Here is a 23,306-nt window from a genome sequence, read left to right on the forward strand (position 1 = left end):
ATTTTTCCATAATTGTTCTCATCTCAAAGCAGCACTTGGTCACCAATACCTCATGTTTTGACGTAATTGCTTTAAAACCAGAGAAATTTTCATGGTGGGCTCAGTATGGGTGCAGAGAATTCTACTTCCTTGTTCCCTGCCACACTCATGGCCAAAATGCCACATCTGGTATTTTACACAGAAAAGCAGAATGCGACCAGAGGAAAAGAGAGCTATCATGCTCTGTAGGACTCACTGCTGGGCAGAGCCAGCAGCACAGTTAAATGTGCTTCAGGTCCCGAGCAGGGGCTGCCAACAGCAAGCCTGGGCTGCCCTCCCGTGGCTGCTGCGGGAGGACCGCGCGTACTTCGAGTGCAGCATCTCAAGGCTTTTCTGCTTCCAGCGTTTCTGTTCCTCTTTCCAAAGCTGAGTTTCTGCCTTGGGGCTGAAATCAGAGGCCGTAACTTTTCCCTGCATATTGCCTGAAAACAATTCATTTTCAGTGAGCTGTACTTCCTACACATCACACGTATTTTTTTTTCTAAAAAATGTGTATTTTCCACATGCCAGACAATCCTTGTGCTCATTACTTCTCAAAATTGATTTCTTCACTTATTCACTGAGCTGACAATCTTCACCAGGCCCCCGCCTCAGCTGCTGCAGCATCCTTTTCTCTACCTTTTAACAGCAGAGTCTCATCCTCTTCTAGTCCTTCAGACACTTCCCCATGCTGGGGTTCACTCCCACCTCTATTAGACCTCTACTGACAAAATGGTCACTCCACCTGTTCATTTATCTTACTCAAAGCTGGTTCCAATACGTTCCCTGCAGACCACCCACAAACCTACCTTTCCAACCTCCATCAGCTTTTTCCCTTCTGTGCCTTTCAGAGTAAGCCCAGACAGTGCAAGTTGATTCATTTTGGTGACCCATGGTCTCTCATCACCTATGTCTGCTTCCCTTCCCACAGCTGTTTGCATCTCTTTTTTGTCCCTTCTTTTACAATTAGTCTCAAATCCAAGCCTGAGAAAACTTCTGGTTTGAATCTGGAGGCATCTTGATGTCTTACTGGGGAACTAAAATTAAGGTGAACTATTCATCTATTCATTGCTTCTTTTTAAATATTCTTTTTTAAACAATGTAATCCCTGTGTTTACTGCCAGATGGAGCTCTAACACAGCCTGTGAAGAAAGAACCCTAAAAAAAAAAAAAAAAAAAACCTCTGTACGCCGTCAAGAGAAACTTAAAAGATTGGTGGTGCAGTTGCTCTACAGTCCTCCTTCCTTCACAGGAATTTTTGACTTTGGAAAATAGAAGACTTTAGTCTTTTTGACTTTAAAGAGAGGACTTCAGCTCACATTCCCAACTACCCTGTTTGACATGTGTTGAATCTATGATGCCAGTTAAGGGCTTGGTTAGGATTTCTTCCACTATGTAAGGTAGAATAGCAACTAAAATAGCAACCAATTTCTGACTGAGGAAAAAGCTTCACAAAAGTATCTGAGACTACCTCTATATTCAGAAACAACACAGACCAGCAAAGCACAGACCAGCTGATGTTATACATCCACATCTATGGCCATATCTGAAATGCCTGTTGGGGTCAATTCCTGGTCCACCTTTGACCCCAAACACTGCCACAGAACTACCATAGGGAAGGTGCCACTTGGGCCATGCCTAAAGTACAGCAAAGCCCATCTTCACATTAACAAAAAGAGTGACTAGGGGTCTGCACTTGAACCTTACCTCTGGTTTTAGTTAACAGAGGTGTAGCCCAGTGATTTAAGAGTCTGTGGCCTATTCCATTCCTTACTTGAACTGAATTTTATGGCCATCTAGAGAGCTAACAGACTTTGTGCCAGTGTCCATTCGCTTAGTGTTGTTTCAATCTGAGAGTTAAGCCTCTGCATCCCCACCTTCATAATGGATGTGAAACAGTTTATTGAAAAATATCTTAAGCCTGGATCACCTAATAGCTTTTAACAATTTCCCCATGGACAGTAAACCTGTGCCCAGTTTAATTAAGATAAATTCCATCACACAGTCATTTTTGTTTCATTGTACAATCCCATTTATGGCTGTGAAAGAATAGACAAGAAAAAGAGAAAAAGGGGTTGTGTTGTCCTGTGATAATCACTCAAAAGACATTCCTTGAAGATACAGTTAAATACAAGTAAGAAAGAAGAAAAGGAAAGTCCTGTTAAAAAAACCAGTTCCACTGGAAACACATATTGCAGGGAGCTATCCCTAGGGGGTTTGTGCCAGCAGTCCTGTAAGAACTTCACCCTCTGGTTTGCTGAGTATCATCTCCCACATTCTGTTTTCTGCTGTGCTTTTACAAAGTCTTTGCAAGGCTACATCCTTGAGGTAGGCTCTATTCACCTTGGCTTTTGAAGATAACAGTATCAGTAGAACAGTGTCACAAAGAAACATGACTTTGGGACAAAAAATAAGACTTTGCGATTACAAAAGGATGCTTACATTTAGAGGTGTTGAATGAAAGTATTTTTGGGATAAATAGAGAGAAATATAATAACTTTAATTGTCTTTGAATCAGAGTTTTGCATTAATTTATTCTGTAAAGGATGAGAAACAAATTCACCCTTTTAATTTCCCAACCATGCAGTAACTCTCTTCTCCCTCATGGTGGACAACAGGTTGATTTTCCCCATATGTCCCTTTCCTGTGGTTCAAGTTCTCACTCATTACTCACAGTGACCGTCTGCATCTACTGGAAATGTCCTGACTGCTCACCTATTAACAACTCAATTCCAGAAGCCCATTTCTATGTGAAAAATGTCCTAAATTGTTGCCAAAAATCCATCATCAGAGGAAGATGAAAGCAGTGGTATCACTTACTAAAAACCACTGGGATGAAATTTCTGACAATATGGTACTATAGAGCTGCTACACTAATCCCCAAGGCCCAAGCCCTACCATGCACAATACAGGGAAATCTTCTGCCAGCTTGCATAGTTAATTTAGTAGAAATAAGGACTAAGGGTTTGATCCAGAGATCTGCTTCAGTCAACAGGGCCTTTTCCAATTATTTCAGTGGGCTTTGGACCCTGTCCTAAGACAGCATCACCACCAAGAGCAGCTGGGCAGGTGTGACTGTTATGCTTGGCCAAGCGAGTTATTTCCAGAGGCATCACTCAGTGTGGCACGATGGATGGAACAGGGGAATGAGAAAGCCATTTTGGCCACCCTTTAGCAAAGTTCTCAAGCAGTTTTTTAAAGCTGTGTCCACCCATCATTGCAGAACAATTCCTGTAGGCTTGTGCTTCCTTTCCTAGCAATCAGTAGAATGTAGGATGGTCAAGTGGGTGAATGAAACAACCTTTCATGCCAGACAATGTGAGTTCACATCCTGTTGCAGGTCTCATGACAGTGATACCGGTGTTCTCTGCCCAGTCCATAGTTCATTTATTCACATCATCAGCACCAGATGTTGTCTCAGATAAGTGACATCTCCCACCGGGGACAATAAGATAATAGCTTTTATATCAAATGTCACAGCAGCTGGTTGGCAGAGTTGTTTCATGTGGACTACAAGAGAATCTGTCTTCAAAAAAGTTCACATAACAGTATCACTGTACTCTTCCAGCACCTTCAGCTTTTGCTACAGGGTGGGATTCATCCCACCTGACCTAGATTCTTAAGTTGGCTGCATGTGAGCTGCACAGAAGAGGTGCCTATCTTTCTCTTTCTGATAGAGAATTCTAAACAAGCAGCTCAGATTTGATGCTTTTCCTCTACATAGCTGATATAAAACAAAACTAATCACATTAAATCAGTCAAATTAGTACCACTAGATAATGATTTTGGAAGAAGCTTGTTCACCATATAATCTATTCTTCAGAGATTGCTTAGGCTTTTGATGCCATGAATGATAACTTGATAAAAATATATGTGTCAAGAAATGAAGGATAAAACAAAACAAGACAACCACCTAAAACAAACAAACAAACAAACAAACAAACAAAACCTCAAAAACCCACAGAAACAACTGTTTGAAGTGCTAAAGGCATGTCTATTCAATTGCTCTATAAACTCTGTGGCACAAATCTTTTGAATAATCAATAGTTAATTAATTTTATTGAAATGCCTTCTGTGTGAGCTCAGTTTGGCAATAATCACTCTGGACTAAGTCCTGATTTCAGGTGTTCTACAAAGATGCCTTCTATCCCCTCACCTTTTATTTGTATCCAAATGTGGTTACACAGTGGTAAGTTAAGGCTAATCTTTCTCAAATAAAAGCAAATACACACTAAATTAACACCACCACATATATGTAAGCTTTTCTCCTTTTTTCACTTGTCTTATTAAGTTTGCAGCTTAGCAGAGTGCTAGATGTGTGGATCTCACACAATGCTGAGACATACAGTGTGACTGTGTTAACATTACGTGGGAAACGTGGCCAAGTTTCTCAAAAGCTGGTGCCAGAAGTTGGGCTCCTAAATAAACCTCCAATTTGCCAAACTGGATAGTGCTTCACACCATCCTGTGAACTCAGTAAGAGCTGCTGAATCTAACACCTATTAAAATTGTGGCAATTATTTGAGAATCTAGCTATAAGGTATATGAACACATATCATTTTCATTAATGATGATGCATCTGTAGTTCAGTAGTGCTGATGTCAACTGACAAACTGAAAACAGAATGCTGTTCCCTGGGAACTTCAAAAGGGTTTCTATTACAAGCGTGCTGAAAATCCCAGTTTTAAAGTTTCTTGTCACACGTATCCTGAGACCCACTTAACACTGAGACTGAGGCACCCACAGAGTAGGGTAGATTGATCATGATCAGTGAAGTAGGCATCTGCTTGCTTTTATAATGTCCAGGCTGGGAATTTTTATGGATTTCACAAGGACAACTGAGAACCAGCAAGTCACTTTTGCGAGTACTGGAAGCATCCTGTATGAAACATGAAAAAATGAAGTATTTCTTAAACCTCTCCTGTATCAGGGAATTAGATGTCTTAGTTTGAGCTCCCCTCCTTGAGGAGGTGTCCCTTGACCTGGGAAGTCCTTGCTCCTTCCTGCTGAATATGTTTCACTTTTCATAGGTTAATAACCTCTCATCTTAGCCAAAACTAGTAAGTGTAAAGTCTTCCAGGCTCTAAATAAGTTGTGTTATCACTGATTCATCAAGGAAAAAGCAGATATAATAGAGGAACTGTCTTCATCCTCTAAATTTTGTGTTAAATGGGGACCTCCAACATGGACAACACACTGAAAGTGAAACTTGGGTTCCTGAGAGGTCTAAATACCATGTGGCTTTTTTTCTGTAGACTAATCAGAGCTGCACAAACCATTTTGTATTTGTCTACAAAATAATGCTTAATGCTCTTAATGCTCTCTACAAGATGAGTGAGTTGTGCCAGGAGGACTGAACACTCAGTGGGGAGACTTTCATAGTAACCTTGAAGCTACTCAGTAAGCCTGGAAGAGGCCTGGGGTAAGGGGAACAAATCAGGTTTGTAGGAGAAAAACAAACAGTGCCAATTTCAAAGGGAATCAAACTCACTCTTCCCCCACAACAAAAAGCACAAACAAAACAAACAAAAATTTTAAATCCTCTGTTAGTGGTTGTATCCCACTGCTTGTGCAAGATTTCTTGTTTGTATTGCTTTTCCACTTAACACACCTGTGCTGTTGGTAGAAAACGCTGAGAAAATTGAGCACTGATCTGAGACTCACTGAGCAGAGACCAGCTGGATGAGTGTTGACTTTGCAGGTGGCACTTTGCAATTCTCTGACAACCTCTGCCATGAGGAAAGGTGACAAGGTTTGCAGCATTGTGAAAGGCTGTTAGGAACTGAAGGTGATTCATGTTGGGGAAAACAGGTTGATAAGTAACAGGAGGTGTAGGAGGCTTTCTGAGGAAAATAAAACCATAAAGTGAACCATTTCACTTAATTAAGCTGCCCCATTTTACAGTAGGGAGATCAAAGGAGAGAGGAACTGGAGAACCGAAGAATGCAGTCTATCCTATAAAAGATAGGTGAAAGGGGAAAATAAGTCTAAAAATAACAAGAGAAACCTGTGCAACCTTAAATATTTTATGAACAAGCTTATTAAAGCAGCAAAACTAACCAAAAAAGAGGACAAGGGAAGCTTTTTGGCAGGCAGTATTTCTCTTTGGCACAGCCAAGTCCCAACGGGATGGACACGACATCTTGATCAGCCTGCACACTGGAACACCAGAAGAAATAAAGGAAGGGGTTTCACTGAAGAAAGAGAGAGAAAGCAACTGAGAGAGAAAAGGATGAAGCCGAGTCAGGGGAGGTTTAGGTTGGGTATTAGAAAAAGGTTCTTCACCCAGAGGGTGGCTGGGCACTGGAACAGGACCCCAGGGCAGTGGTCACAGCATCAGCCTGACAGAGCTCAAGAAGCATTTGGACAATGTTCTCATGTACATGATGTGACTCTTGGGTGTCCTTCACAGGGCCAGGAGTTGGACTCCATGATCCAGATGGGTCTCTTCCAACTCAGTTGATTGTATGATTCTAAGATTCCATGATTACAGGGAAATCTGAGGGGCTGTAAAGGAACTCATTTAATAAAAAGAAAACAAAGAATTCCAGAGGTCAGGACTGTATTCAGATCTGGAGCAGAAAGAGGTGAGACATTAAACTCTTCAAATGGACAAGAGCAATGTGCTGGGCTGCTTCTTCTTGTAGCTAAGTGACTCAGACTACCAGATTCTCACTTTGTTCATTAAGATGTTTGTTTAGATCTTTTGACAAATCAGATCAGTAAGATATCTAGACCCGTCAAAAACATTTGCTGTTGCTGTGGCTAGCATTTAACAGTCCCGAGTACTGCAGTAGATCAGACTGAGTGTTAACCTGCATCTTACACTGACATTCTTCTAAAAATCTGACCTTAATGACATTTATTTGCCATCAATGAAATGACACCTGTGTACCCCATCAGAATTTCCAAATGGGCATGCTGAGTTGATATTGCAATTGTCAACAGCTCAATAAATAAACCAGAAAAGTTTTCTTTCTCCTAATTCACTGAAAGTCTTGTTCAAATGCAGTCTGTGATTTCTGGGAGGGCATTATGAAAACTCTACTGCAGAATGCAGAGCACTCTTTAAAGGGAGTTATCCATGGTTTCTTTATTAATGGATCATTTCCTGAGTGAAACCCTAAGAGACTGGAAGAAAACTGGATTTGTTATCTGGGGACAGCTGCAGATACGCAACTCCAATTATTTAAACAGCTAAAGCAGATAGACCAAAACCTCCCTTGGTTTTCAAGTCTCCCTTTGTGTCAGGGCTGCCTGCTTCATGCTTCTTTTTTTTTTTTGTTTTTTTTCTGTCTCTTCTGATTTTCAGCTTCCAAATGGAAATAGATTTGAAGACTTGCCTCTGTTTAATTCCTGTTATTTCCACTTGCACTTTAATACCACTGAGAGAAGTTAAAGAGCTGCATGTTCTGCAGTGTCAGTGGTGTGGAGTGTGCCAGAGGTCCCCTGTCACCATGTCCAGGGGTGTTTTGATGACGGCAGAGGGCAGGCAGAGCCTGCCACAGCTCTGGGACATGAGCAGAGAGGAGCTGCTGCTGCTGCCTGCTCCCCACTCAGCATTGTGAAGGCATGATATCATGGTCATGCTGGAAGTTTATCTCACACACAAATTGCCACAGGAAGCATTTTGTCAAAATTTCAAAATCAAAGTGCTCACAGTCTCTATAGTGAGCAGCTTTATTTACTTAGGAGATAAAGGCAGCAGAGCAGAAAGTTAAATTAGGGTATGCAGACTCCTGCTTCTGTATAAATGCTGAAAGGAAGTGAGTGCACTTCTTAAAGCCAACCACCAAAAGAAATGCATTTCCTAGAATAGCCCCTTGGTTTGTAAAGATACATTTTTAGACTTTGCCAGTAACTAAAAATATAGGAAATTTAGAATTAGAGCAGTGTTAGCTATGCCATCTGTAGGCAACACTTAAGAGGAGCTTAAATTTCAAAAATGTTCCAGTAACTTAAAAAAAGGTAGACTATCCCTCTTTGGCTTTGTCCTGAGCATTCCTGAACCACCTCACAGTTGGCAAAAAATGATGAAATTAATCTTTAATGAAGAGAATTTCAGCATTCACACTGCAGTGCTCTTCAAGTGCTCTTCATGCTGCTTTTTTTGCTTCCCTTTAAAGCACAGTACTGCTTACCAAGATCCCACCCTAAATCTGTTCATGTCCAAGTTTGGCATAGCCCATCACAAGCCAAAAGCATGGCATGAATCTACTTATTTGGATACTTTATATCAAACTACTGAGCCCGAAGTACTTTGCAGTCCAGCTCACTAAGAAAACAGATAAAAAGCTATGCAGCAATACATTTACCTAATCTATATAGCAAACATGATAGACATCTTTCTTCTGTCAGCTTTCCTCAATAAACCCATTTCCCTTCTCCTTGGTCAGACAAACTGCCACAGAAATCCATTGACTATGAAGGTTTTGAGGACTTTTAAGGTGCTGTTGTCTCACAGCTGTTATCAGGTGCTTAAAGGAAGCAGTGGAAGAGCTAAGGGTTGGCTTAGAGAAAATATTTATCTTAAAATTTTTCAACTTTTACAAGACTTGCAACCATGGATACGCAAATGAATGATAAAAATCAGCACTGACATGCTTCAGCATGGCATGTTTCCTTCCTTGCGAATCCCAGCTCAACCATGTGATGGCTAATACACTCAAAAATGCAATGAGCTTATGACCCTTCTCTCTGTGAAGTGTTCATCCTTATGGGGCACTCCGAGTTTTTCAAGAGTTATTTTAATCTCTTTAGATGCCATGGGACCAGCTATTGTTCTCTCTGGCACCATTTTTGTAGCTAAAATTAAATTATCTGATCTTCTTAACCAGCCATGGAAGTTGCACACACACAAAAACATTAAATGTAATCTTGTTTTTGGGAGCACTATGTATTTTGCATGACAGAGAGATGTGTAAGCTGGCAATGCCTAAATTGTCCAAATAAGTTGAGATTTGCTCCATCAGGGCTAATCCTGGGCAGGCCAAATCAGGGTCTGAGTTGTTCTGGTCTTTGGAGAGAGAGAGCTGCTCTGAGGTTCATCCTCAGCTGAGAGAAGGGAATCAGTGCTTTGGGCATGACATGGCGAGCCCTAGGACCACCATGTACAACCAATAGCATCAGCTTGGACCATGCAGCTCAGTTCAGCAAAAGGACAAAGAAGAAAACACAGAGACACAAGGAAATGTGTGAAAAGATGAACTAAATTAACTAGATAATGTGGCTTGAGGCAGAGGTTACACCAGTGCTGCTGTCAGAGAGATAGTGCAGAAATGGTCAGATGGCTTCTAGGCCACATCCATCATTGACAGCTCACAGCTGGCTGCCTAATACTTGTTCATCGAATACCTGACCAAGAGAATGAAGAGCTACTCTAGATAAAATTGATGCTCTTTTACACTTTATGTATAAAGAGTTGCTTAAAGTTGTGATGATGCTTTTAAATTTTATGTGTTTTTTGAAAATACCGTTTCTTCCTCATCTGTAATGTCAGCCCATGCTTTTCCAAACTTAATACGCTGACAGAAGTGGGAAGACTTTAATATTTTCCTCTTTGTTTTGGCCTGTTACAGCTGAAGTCTAAAGAGACTGAGGTTAATAGTATTTCCAGATACCAAATTTCTCTTTTCTTCCTGTTACTTACTTTTTATCACATAAAATTTCCAGCAATTACCTCCTCATTTTACTTCAAAACACAACACATGCACAAATACACACAACAGAATCAATGACAGTATCTCAATGACTTTAACAGACATGAAGATAACAGAAATACAAATTTAAAAATTAGTATCGTATAAAGAAATGCTTCTAGGTTTTTGTTGATGCCTTAGAGGTGATCCCAACAGATGGAAATAGAGCTGTACAGTGGGAGAGCACAATACGAGAGACAATCAGGAAACCATCTGAGCACAATGTTATCTCATAGACATGGAAAAATGTGTATTTATATACCTACAGGGTAGGTAGAAGTCTGAGCTGTCAACAGAAGAGTTGAGACGATAATTTGAAACATCCTGAGCGGAAAATATAAATTACCAGCCCGAGGAGGGTGTGAAGCATGACTGCTTTTGAGTAAAAACAGAGGTGTGCAATGAAGGAGCCACTTACTGTGCCAGGCCTGGGGTAGGGGATGCGGCCCTCGTAGTGCACCCAGCGGTGATCCGCGCTCTCCTTGTGCGCGTAGGGACCATTGAACACGGCCCTGATCTCGGCCATGCTGTACACACACACTGCAGAGCCCTTGAACACGGAGCTGCAAGAGAGGATGCGCCCATGTGCACGCTGCACACACCCTGGGCTGGCCGTGCTCGGCCAGGGAGGAAAGGAATTCCAGAGCCTGATGGGGCTGGGGTCAGTGCTACACCTCCGGCTGATGAACCTGCTGCTAAACATCAACGCGCGCAGGTCTGGTAAATACAGGTATTTCATGTCTCTGTTGTTAAGAGTTTTAAGCTTTGCTCAGTTGAAACCTGGTTTGGCCTCTGGGACTACTTAATAGAGAGTCATATTTTCTAGTGGCGGACAGTTTCCAGCTATTAGTTACTAGCTCTTTTGATTAGAAATTTATCCAAATGAAGGACGTTCATCTACATTGTGCTCACATCTGGAAGTCCCTATATTAGTGATATAGGTGAGGTCCCTGAGAATTACAAATTGCATTGGAAAGACAAAAAAGACAAGATATAAAAAATCAATAAGAGATATAAAGATATAAAAATAAATCAAGATATAAAGATATATATAAATCAAGATATAAAAATAAATCCTTATTTAATTTTCATGTATTTTTTTCCTTTTTCTAATTTATTTTTCTAAAAAAATTGCAAAACATTTCAGTCTTCCAAAGAGCACCACGCCAGGTTGCTGAATAGCATGTACATTAGTTACTTCACAAACCATTTCATTTATTTTGCAGTATTTACTTTGATTTTAAATATTTTCTGTGGTTATATATTCTAGGGAGCTACTGTGGCAACTGCTTCTGAATTAAGGAGTGTCTGGGCAATTTCTCACTGTACTCATACTGGTCAGCATTTGGCTAGACATTATTTACACTTACTTCAAAGGTTCTGGACACAAAAGAAAGAATTATTCTTTTTCTTTCTGAAAATTCTACAGAGAGCATCTCACTATTGATATGAAAGGTCATTAATTAATTAGTGCATCCCCCTGAAATAAAGTTGGGTTATCCTTTCATTAGCTCCGTAATATAAAATCGCGTAACTATCAGTTTAGAGAGTGATTTTGATACTAAGAAATAGCAGATGCAAAGTGTTGCTTACAGAAATGCTTCAAAACAATAATTTGCCTAAAATAGCAACTACTGGTTGCTCAATAAATACAATAGAAATTTACAAGTTCAACTGGATGAGGTTGAAATAATCTAGTTTGCTTTTGATTGTTATATTTACATTATTTTTTACAATCACTCTCTAAAGTTAGGCACACAAAGGTTTAGAAACATAATTTATTATTTCCAGTTCTGAAAAATACTGTCCTCAGTGACTACAGCCCAGACAATGGACACCATAATCCTGCTGCAGTTCCTAACTGCTCTCAGGAATCAGGATCTAGTCTAGAAGACCTGAGTATATACAAAAGTATAAAAGTCCTGAGTAAGATCTTCATCATTTGTTTCTAGAGGCAAACATGATCCCAACACATACCTTGTTGTAGTGAAGACTCCATACACAAGCGGGTTCCTCTCATCTCTTGTAGAAAGTAAGAATATATCTTCTGCAATGAGAAAAATATATTTGGGGATTTTTTTTTTAGTTAAACATCCATTGACTATTTCTGCATTTGCCATTTGTAATTTGGAAATTTGCAAAAATATAACACAGTTTTATTTTTGTTGGAATATTAACTTCTTCCGTGTGAATTTGTAGCAATATTCTAAAATGTGTTCATTTGCATAAAGTTTGGGTTTTATACTGAATCAGATTTTTACTTTCCAGAATTTGGAGGGAAAAGGAAAAACTGTCATTCTGATCAGATCAATATTATCTATAATCAGGGACTTCTGATCAAAGTTAGAGTATTACCAGTCCCGTTTAGAAGAAGAGTAAAATCAAAACAAGACACAGTGCTTCTATAAAACAGAGGGAGAAAAAATCCAACAAAAGCAGGTATTACTAATGTCAAAACAGACCATTAAAGATAAATCAACTTACGCAGCTCATCGAAATGTGTGTCTGCCCCTTCAGGACCAGGTATGGAACACACAAGCCTGGCTTTCAGAAAAGTTGTCCACTTGTTTATTAGGCTTCTTTGGCCTCCCATATCATTCTAACAAAAATAAAATTAAATACTTGAATATTAAAAAAGCACGGGCTTTAACACATGGCAGCACAGTATGGACTGTGCATCTTCTGTCTAATTCCAAAGTTGGCTCTAACCACACAACGTATTTTTTTTTCATTTTCTTTTTCCTAAAGGAGCATAGGAGAGCCTTTTTCTAAGTAGTTTCTGTAGTTACTTATCAGCTCAGAGAGTGGGCAATTCAAATTTCCAAATTATACTCAAAACTGATTACAAAGTTCCTTCACCAGCTTTTTAACTGGAATGTCTTTATCACATTGTTTCTTGTTCCCTGTGAGGCTAATTTTTACAATCAGTTGTTCTTCAAAATTCTTTACAAATCAAATAATAGAACAACAGAACATTTTGGATATATTTCACAAAAAAAAAAAAAAAAGAAGAAAAACTATATTCATCGGCAGTTTACAATGTAAATGCTGCACTGCTTTCTTTGTGTACACAGTACAGAGAAAAATGCATTCCAGGCAAAATCAGTCACATTATTTTAATAATCACTGTTACAGAAATATCATTCCATTCTCCCACAACAGGGACTTATTTTATTTATTTTACTATGGGTTTCCAAAACATAAGCATGCTCACTCAAATTTCCTTTACTCACTGAAGAAAGAAAAAACCTACAAAGGGTCACTTAAGATTGAAATTATCTTTCTGAAGGATAAGTGACCTTCTAGTGGCTTGGAGAGTTGTATGGATAGTGGATTTTAAAAGACCTAAATTTTAAGAAGCCAAACTAGGAGTTTGCTCATGTACTTCCTCCACTGACTACATGGAGGACCCTGCTGGTTCCAAACAGCAGAACTATTTAGGTTCTGCAAAGCTATTTGGGCCCCAGAACTCTTCATCCTAAAAGTGGTAAAGGCAATGATATACCAGCAGGAACCAAGAATTGAAACACTTAAGAAAAATGTTATCACCAGCAGTAGTCTCCCAGCTGTAGGTTCTGAATGATCCCAGAAAGGTGCCTACTTCTCTCAGTTTTAGACTCTGAAGCTTAGGGCATCTGTGCTCTAAGTTTAAGGCCCACAGATTTAGCCATAAATATTCAGCCCCTTCATATTCATTAGGAGAAATCACTTTATTGTTAATTCACTTTGCCATCTGAGGGCATAGAACCAGACACAGTAGGAAACACTGCGCGGTGGCAGTGTCATCACCACAGATGGTATTTGGCCCTTCAGGGTTGTATCATACATACTACAGGCATTCAGGAAGATGGCTTTAAGTGCTGAAATCACTTCACAGGGAGTAACACTTCTCTGGTAATGCACTCTAACTGCTTTCCCTTTCCATGTACCTGCTACTTTCAAATAGATTAGCTCACTTGGAAATGATTCCTGTTAGTATATGGCCTTTGGAACTCCTGCTCTTACAAGAATTGCTGCCTCTTCTCTTGACTTCCTGAGGTTCTGCCAAGCCTGAAGCTTTGCATGTACCCAAGAGATTTATTACAAAGGTGTCAAAATTAGCAGCCTGAAGCTAACAGCAAAAAAACCCTCTGCATGTGTGTGTTCTGTTCAAAGGCAGAGCAAACTGACTTTGTTGTGCAGTTGAAACCAAACAACTACAAGATGCAAAAAAGAATCTTAAAAAGCAAGGAGTGTAAAGCTTTTCCTTCCTCCGGCAATTCAGATTAGCTAAGCAAATCTCACATTGCAGGGCTCCCACTTTGATTTCTGGGGGAGCAGTGCAGCATCACCGGTGATGAGATGTCTCTAACTCCCTGACTAAAAACAGAAAACAGGAAGAAAGCGTGGAGCAAGCGACGGGGTTGGAATAGACGAAGGACCCTTGTCTAGTTCCTACTCCTGTCACTGCAGCATTCAGCTTCTGCAAGAGACGGGAAGATATGCACTCGTGTTTTACCAACCTTAAGTTGTGATCCACCACAGCATTTTCACAAATGCTTATTTTAAATATGTCAGTAGTTCCATGAAGTTGCTAGAGAGCAGTATGAACCAAACACTGTGCTCAAAGGAAGCAATCTTAGCAAGTGCTATGTGCATTAAAGTATAAAATATATGGATATTAGATGTATCCATATTTGCTTGGTTTCAAGCCAGGACATGATGTTAACCATGTTATTTGAATTTAAGAGACATTAGAACAGACATTCACTAGGTGTGTTTTACATGTCCAAAAGCTGTCAAAGTAACACTCTACAGTTCATAATGGAGCAAAGGGGATTCAATGACTAGCCAGCATTCCAAGACCTACCGAGTTCTTCTGAAGCCAGAAAGTGACAAATTTATGGTGCAGAGAAACTGAAAAGACCTTTCACTGATTTAGACAGTTGCACATATAATATGCTGATGTATCATTCAACATGCTTTTCCTACTGCCATGGCTGAGTGGAATAAAAAGCACATTTTACTAGGAAGGTACTTTTGTTTGTTGTTGCGAGGCTTTGGGGGCATTTTTTTTGATTAGTAGCCATACAGTACTCTTCAATTCTATGCATTATCTCTGATTAATACAGTGTCTTTCCTACAACATGCCTAAGATTCATTGGGATCAACAGAGAAAGTGCAGGAAGTGACAAAGGCCATGATGATTTTATATACAAATGGAATTAGTTCAGCTCAGACTAAGGACGTTCATAAATATAAACAGTATAGGTATGTCTTTGCTCCTTGAGTCTCAAGTAGTATTTATCTTACTAAGCTCTGTAAATGTCTATTTATTCTTAAGAAAGGGCACCCCTTCCTTCCTCATTCTATTTTTTGGTGCATATTAGATCAGTCTTTGGCTCATCTTGAGGCTTCAGGTGCTGGACAACATGAGAACATGCAGTTGTTCTCCTTTCCTTCAGACCTGTTGTACCTGTTGATGTGTACTCACTGACTTTGCATTGTATCTGCCCACTCTGGCGGAGATTCCTTGGACCCTCATCATTCCTGGTTATTGGCCTCTGAGAGGCTGCACAAAGGAAATACTGGCCCAAGTTATTTTTGGGACTGGGATGCTACAGAAAGAAGGCAGTCTCTTTCACCAAACAGATTATTTAATAGTAGCAGTCTGGAATGAATCACTGATGTGCTCAAATGCTGTAAGCTGGCTGCAGAGCAGGACATAAATACAGTAGGATGTACAGGCTGGGTAGTCAGTAGATTAGAAGAAATGCATGGAAAGAGTGAAAATCACCAAAGCAAAGTCCAGTTAGTGCAACGGGTGAACAGAAGTAAGGACTAAACACAAAGTCATAGACTCCTAAGAAGCCCATTCATCTGATTTATACCAAGCAAAGGTATGCCTCAAGCCTGTTTAAGTAATTAACTGGATGTACTGAAATGATTTTTGACAAGAGATATGGTCTGAATATGTAGAACTCTAAATATATCAGGGAGATTGGACAAAGAGACAAGATAAATTTAAGTGTTAAGAGAAGGGGAAGGCAGCATGAACAAGCCTTTCATTCCAAAAATATGGCTAATCTTGTAACAGCCAACCAGCCTCAAGTATCTGAACTCTTATCTCCCAAAATATCACTTCTAAGCACACTGGATTAGCTGTGTTTACTATAAACTTTGTTACTGGACAGATGAAGGCACTTAGGACTGCATACTTCATTTTGAATATAAATAAAGCTTTAATTAGCACTTACTACTTTGTAATCTCACAAGCTGTAACAAATACCAACACTTCTGCCTGAAATACCTTCTTTATAACAGAAAGAAGTGCCTGTAAAATCTTTGTTACTTGTGCTTGTCTGAGTTAGAAATGCAGATAATAGCCAGCTAGAAGAGGGGCTGTTCAGTCTGTCACCTGTTGAAGAAATATTACCCAAAAATATCACAAAAATTTTAACTACAAATTACTTAGATAAATGGGGAAGTAATCCAATATTACTTTAATAAATCAGGTAGGCTCTTATTTAAAGAAATCCTAAAATTTCATTCATTTTCAACGAGCTGGTTACAAAAAACAATTTGCTGGAATGAGAAATCAGGTTTCTACAAAATTATGTTGAGAATTCAAGTATCAGATATCCCATTTCCATGGGCATAGGTAATTGTATGGCTTTCTGACATTCTGGAAGACTGCTGTTTAAATGGTACAGTGTAAATTTTGTGAAATAAATTAAAGTCATATCATGCACCTCTCTTGGGAGTCTGCCATGGAAATTTCAGTCTTCTGATCTGCAATTTATGTGCAATTAAGCAAACAGGTTTTTCAAACCACCTAGTTAAAGATAAGTTCATATGAAAATAAAAGCCATCAGAAAAGATACTGCTCTATGATCAAGTGATTTAAAAATCAACTTGGATTAAAGACTTTCTGTCGTATCTATTTTCTGCTCTGTTGTATCTTGTATACCATATAAATGTAGCTTCATTAAAATGAACAAATGTTAGTCTTGGAATCCAGTAGGCAGGAAAACAGATGGCAATGAAACTAAAGAACATCTGCATCTTTGGGGATTTAAATCTCTTATTTGCTTGTAAGTAACAGTGACAAATTGAACATTAGAACAAAAAGTGCAGTTATCTGAAAAATCAGTCTACATCAAAGATGTCAAACACTGTGATTCATAAAACTTTAAAGACAGTAATTATTCTGAACAGCCTCTAAAAGGAACAATTAAAAAAAATAAAGGAAGAAAAAAAGAAAAAAGACAATGAATGGAATTTCTGGAAGCAGGTTATTAATTACAGCCAAAGGCAAGATGTGCAAAAGGACTATCCAAAGAGAATTCCTGGCCTTAATAAAAGGAAATGCTGGAGACCAGAGAGGAAAAGTGCTGAAACTGCAAAAGACCCTGAAGCCTTTCTCTTATTGAAGCTTAGCTATGTGACCAAGCTACCAGAAACAAATGGCATCCCCTGAAGCAAAGCCTTATATTATGGAGGAAAAAAACCCCACCTTTAGACTGACTTTATAAATGGAGAAACAGCCAACAGCCTCCTTTCAACTTTTGTCTTCAGATTCACAGTTCTTTCTATAATTATTTTGTTTTCCTTTACACATTCTGTCCCCACTCAACTGTTAAGTGCCAACCTAACACAGGAAAGGTAAATTTGCTCCTTCAGGAATTCAGGTGCAAAATTTCTTGCCCAAACTGTACTAATGTAAAAGAAAATTCCTCCCCTGATTTCATCAGGCTACAGTGAAAACATCAAGCTGCACATGAAGTGTTGACTTGACAGAGAACAAAAGCACACTTGCAATATAAGCAAGAGAAAGAAAGCACATGAGACTTTAGAACTTGGACTGCTCTCCTATGGACACATTAAGTAAACTTGGGGAAGTCACTTCTCCTCTGTGTCTGCAGTTCCCATCTGACAATGAGGTGGTGACTGTTCAGTTCCTTCTCCTCAACTGGGCTTGTTTTTATTTCATTCAGAAAGTACTCACACTGAGCATGCATAACTGTTTGGTTCACTATGGAAAATGTTTATTTTTATTTTGGAAGGTATTTAAGCATCACACCCAGAAGTTTCTACCAAATTATCTTTGGATGGGATCCAGACTGGAAAATCCAACTACACAGCAAAGAAAAATATGGACTGTTACTAAACATACCATGAAAAAAATCTCCAAAATCCAGAAACTAGCAGGCTCAGGTAAAGACAAGGATGGTTTTGGATAAATAAAAAAATAAAATTAAGCACCATTTTATCTTAAGACCATGCAGCAATCCTGCTCAGACTATCTTCAGCAGGCGTGCTAATTAAGAATATTCCCCTAAACTGTGAAAAGGCTGCTACAAATGAAATATACTCTACTATATCCACCACTAGGCTGTTCATTCTAACTTCAATGGGAATCTGAAGTTAGCAAAGTCCTATAGCTGAAGAAATAAAATATGTTATGGGATTCTCAGGAAAATCTACTTAAAATTTTGAGTATAAACTGTCCATGGTTAATTCCAGTGCGTTTGACTTGCTTTTACTTTTCATCTAAATTTTCATATACATGTAAATTACATGTTATACATACAGAAGAAGGATATAAAGAGACAGAAAACAAAACCTTCAGGTTATGAAATGCAGCATTCTTGATAAAGAAGCTAAAGGCAAGTCAAGTAATTAGATGGATCATGCAATAAATGTCAAACAGGAGATCAGAACTTGTATGATTTGAACAGACTGACAGCACTGTGAAACTGGAGGAATATGAGACCCAGCACTGCAATAAACCGGTTTCTTTATGAACAAATAAGCTTGAATTTGCCATTCAGAATTTCACATTCTTAAATCAGAATGTCTTGAATTTCAGGTTCCAGGGACTCAGTAGGAGAGAGGCCCCTTCATAGTCAGTGGAAAATATGTCCTTCAGAGAGTGATTTGGGTTGAAGATGGAAAGAGTCTTCCTCCAAAAACTAGTTATCTGCCTTTACTGAAGGAAGGGAATGCCTGATCATTGGTTTCCTCGCTTGGATATATACAAGTGCCTGAAGTCACTTGCATGAGATACTGTGACCACAGCATTGATAACCACAGGTTAAGAAGGAAAGGGTATGTTGTGGGAAGGGTATGGTACCAAAGAACAAGGGTAGGTCATCATCTCAGAGAGTCCTTTAGAATCTCAAATCCTGAAACACCTGCATTAACAACACTGTACTCAATCAGCAACAGCCAAACTGCAAACCATAGTACATTTTCATAGTAAATGTACTGACAGGGGGAAAAAAAAGACAGAAAGATAACTCAATCACATGAGGAAACTTCAAAATCAGAAAGTCATTATTTGCTACTCTGCAGATATTTGAGTATCTCAGCCAAAGTACTCACAAGTCAGGGACTTTGGATTAGACATAGGAACTCCACTCCACATAATAGAGGCTTCCACCTCTGAGCCAAGGTGTACTGACAGTGTCTTATGCAATGAGTCTCTCTGGCAACTAGGATGGCTTCCAAAGTTTTCTTCAGAGGCTGTGCAGCTGCAGTTCCCTAGTCCAGTTTTTAAAGATCTGTCTTGACACTACAACTTCTTTCTCACTTTCCCTGAGGCTCAGTAAAATTCAGTCACACCTCTTTACATACAAGCATATCTTACATATTTTTGCTTCATCCCTAAATCACTATTTCCCCCCTCAAAACACCAGTTACTGAAACACACCCATGAGGGACACAAATTTACGAAACTTCCTTTACTTATATAACCCTTGCCAATAAGGAAAGCTGGAGCAAAAGACCTGACAAAGCCTGATGTTGTATCTCTTAATCCATCATTGTTAGAAGCAGATACTCTATGGAACTGGCTTGTCTCCAACACATCAGCCCTTAAAAATGAAATCATCATGATGAGCATCTGCTTCCCTACATAATTTGAAAACTTTCAAATGGCACATGATACGAAAATATCAAATCTGAAAGTCCAAGAGGAGCTGGTTGCCAAAAGACTCACGACTGCAAAGATACTCAGCGAGCAAATGAGGGCCAAGGTTGTTCTAGCACGACTTTTTCAGTGGGTTCTTAATCATCGTTATTGAGGAATCAAGGGGAAAAAAATATTTCCCATGGCTGGAGTTGTGGCTAGGCAATGTTATGGTGACAAAGGAGGTATGTAAGCATGTAACACACAGGAAGTTAAATCTCGTCTGGAATAAGTTGCCTCCAGAACTGGAAGCAGGATAGCTGCACGAGCATGGCTCTGAGCCCAGACTAATTAGCCCTGCTGAGAACATGTGAACATGGCTATTTATTTGGCTTCCGGGACCTGACTAGTGTGGCTGAACGGGAAAGCAGGACACTGCCAGGACAGCTCCAAGGGCTTTGGAGAGAGATCAATTATCTCCACAATACAGAAATACCAATAATGATAATGGGCCAGTTATGCCTAGTCACAATAAAGGCATGGCTAGACTATATCCAGGACAAGAAAAACACCTCTTAACTTCCACATACAAGCAGCCCTGTGGCAAAGCCCACCGGAGACTCTGGACTTGGAGCTGCAGAGGAATAGCGCCTTCCTGCCACTCTGGGAATACAAATTGCTTTAAGCACCAGACAGGAGGCAAGGTCACAGCCTTGAACTCTGCTGATGTTCATGGCTTTGGAAATAAATTACATTACCCAAAGGTGGAATGCAGGGTGTGTCCACGGCTCTCAACTCAAGAGCTCTTAAAATGATTACATTCCAGTGTGCTTAGAAAGTACAGTTTAACCAAGAGGGCTGTGCCTAATTGCAGTATTCTTTTCCCCAGGTACAGCTTGGTATATATAGAGGTGGAATGGTATTTAAAAAAAAAAAAAAAAAAAAAAAAGAGAGAGAGAGACAAAGACCTCACTTGTTCCCACTAGAACAAAGGCTGCTTCTGGATACCAAACACTTTGGGAAATATGGGAAAACATCAGGGGCTGAAGTCTGATTTCTTGGCATTTGAGGTCTTAGAAACCAGTCTCTAAGACTGCATGCTTTAGCTTTTGCAATACATCACCAAAACCATTAAAGAGAAGCTTGTAATGCAACAAATGCAAACCACTGTAATAATAAACAGGATTTTCATACTGCAGCAGAGACACTACTGCTTTTGGCTAATTTCCACTTCATTCCAATAGGATGAGGTTGTAACTATGAAAAGATGTGTTTCTATATAGATAACAAACAAACAAAAGCTCCAACAACTTTCCTCCCTCTTCAAATACTTTTCTGTGACTCCTCTATGTCAGATTTTTATTTGTCCCCTTATTTGAGTGAGAAAATAGGTGGGAAAACTGGGTCTTTTCTAGGGCTATACTTGTACATATATGAGGCTGTCAATATACAGAATTACAATTGTGCAATCATAGTGGTGAATATATACAAAAATTGAGCTGACTTGCTACTGGACTGCATAGGACATGGTGTATGGATGCTGCAATTGTATTTTTTTTTTAAAAATCTTCCTCAATGTGTAAGGACTGCGTCCTGTCTATCTGATGCAAAGTGGTTCAGCATCGTGTAAAGACAGTGTAGCTGTAACAGCTTATGCCTGTGTTTCTGGAAATAGGAATAGGTGAATCCATGCTCTTAAGAAGTTAAGGTTTGTGTGATCATTTAATATACGTATATGTAACTATATGCATTTTTAAAAAGAAATCATTTTTTCTGGCTAATTTTCAATAGTAATTTTTCTTTTTGGTTATGACCTTACATGAAAGAAAACCAATAACCTTAAACACTGCAATTTATGTAAGTATGAATCCACTATAAGTAGTATCAAGGCATTGCAGATAGGACAATGATACTTTTTCTGCCTTGCTCAAACCAAAACCAGGAAATGCCTTTTGCCATGATAAATGATACAAGTGGTTCTGAAAGTGTCTGTTGAAAGCAGCTCCCCCCCAGTGGCAGTGCTACCCCCAGTGACACAGAACAGATGATGTAAACCTGAGTGAGGGCTGTGCAGAGCTGCAGCACAGGCTGCAGGGCACCGATGTGGACGGTCTGGTGAACAGGACAAGTGACAGCTGTTGGACTCTGGGCAAAGAGCTGCCAGCAAGAGCACTGCAGTCTGCTGGGTCTGAAAGTAGCTGGGAAAGGGGAATGCTTTCCAGAGATTTTCCCTAAGGGAGGGGATCACTGAGAGACCATATTGTCGAACCCTTCAAAACTAGCTGAAGAATAGGCTGCATTGACTAAGCTTCTTATTAAAAACAAAGCCTACTCTAATTTCAGCATGTGTTTCTAGCATTAATGGACAGGAGCCCTAAGGCATGGTGAGGTAGAGAGCAAGTGTGTTCTAGTAGAAAAAAAATGTGTTTACACCAAGCAAATTATTTCTGAGGTTGCTGAGCTCCTCCCATTTACTGTTATTCTCGGCTTAACAGGGAAAGAGGCAAAGGCTTAACTTTGAGCAGTACAGGTCACATTAATGAGACAGTGCAAGTAGAAATTGTTGTTATCAGTTGTTGCAATCAAAGGCATTGTTCCCGTGTCAGAGACACGGGATTAAGCTCAGCAGATGTTTCATACCCCAGCATAGATCCAAAATATCTCAGTTGATGAACAGACAAATCCATTTGCAGATTTAATTTATATTAAATACCCACCATAATTATATTTTTGTTTTAATAATTGACAATACTTTTAAAAATTTATTGATAATTAAGACAAATATCATAAAAAGCAGGAGTCTGGATTATCAAGAGAATTTTGCAGCCACTGGGAAGTGCTCAGTAAATAAAGAAGACAGTGTAGAACTATTAATAATAATCGCCTTGCTTATCAGCTTTCAATGTTTTGGTTTGACTACTAAAAATAAAATTCATTACATTTTTCCCATTAACATGATTACTCTACAAATTCATTCTCATTTGAGGTATGATTATACACAGTCATTAGGATTTCTTTACAATACATTTGCTTTTATTATGATAGCTTATCTTCCCTTTTCTCTAGGTAAAGGATGCTGGTTTTCTCTAGCCAATATATCTTAGTTTACTATACTCTCTCATGTGCCTTGGCTTGAAAATATTGTCTATCAATTTCTTCTAATGCATTAAGTGCTCTCTCATAATCAGCAAATGCCATGTCTAGCAGCAAATCATAAATGTTTGCATTTCTATTCTGCCATTAATCACTCTGCTGTGAAATACCCAACTACAGATTATCCATTCTTTCGTCTGGCTAAAAACCTACTAGAGACCTGATTTATGAATGAATGTTTTGTTATTTTAACACTTTAGGTCAAGGACAGAAGTGTGAAATGGCTGCAGCCACTGAAATCTCAGCTGGAGATGGCAGTTTGCTAAACTGCAGAGCAGCTGTAGATTTACACATCCATACACTTGTCCACTACTTGTTTTTCAGTGTGTCCATAGCTGAATGAGTGCTCTTCTCCCCCATACATCTTACTGCAAATCACAAATGTTTTTGTTCATTTATTTATTTTCAAGTTTCTCAAGCAACTGCCAGCAGAGTCACACTGCTCAGAAATTTCAAGTCAGTTAAAACTACTGAACAAAATCATGGAAATATTCCTATTTGTGTGACTGCTGTGGTGTTGCTGATACCTAATTTATCATGAAATA

At 39.2% G+C, this 23,306-nt stretch overlaps 1 protein-coding gene across 6 annotated transcripts in view; it reads right to left on the minus strand.

The window, feature by feature from the left end:
• Positions 1-23,306, minus strand: part of SEMA3D (semaphorin 3D) — a 131,930-nt gene that overhangs the window by 22,323 nt on the left and 86,301 nt on the right. For all 6 annotated transcript variants that reach the window (XM_062491663.1, XM_062491668.1, XM_062491664.1 and 3 more), the window contains 3 exons: positions 12,201-12,315; positions 11,694-11,763; positions 10,135-10,279 (listed from right to left, as the gene is read on the minus strand). In XM_062491663.1, the coding sequence (XP_062347647.1) occupies positions 10,135-10,279; positions 11,694-11,763; positions 12,201-12,315 (330 nt within the window). The remainder of the gene's footprint in view (positions 1-10,134; positions 10,280-11,693; positions 11,764-12,200; positions 12,316-23,306) is intronic.

This window comes from Cinclus cinclus, chromosome 4 (assembly GCF_963662255.1).
Source record: "Cinclus cinclus chromosome 4, bCinCin1.1, whole genome shotgun sequence".
In the NCBI taxonomy this organism is placed as follows: Eukaryota; Metazoa; Chordata; class Aves; order Passeriformes; family Cinclidae; genus Cinclus; species Cinclus cinclus.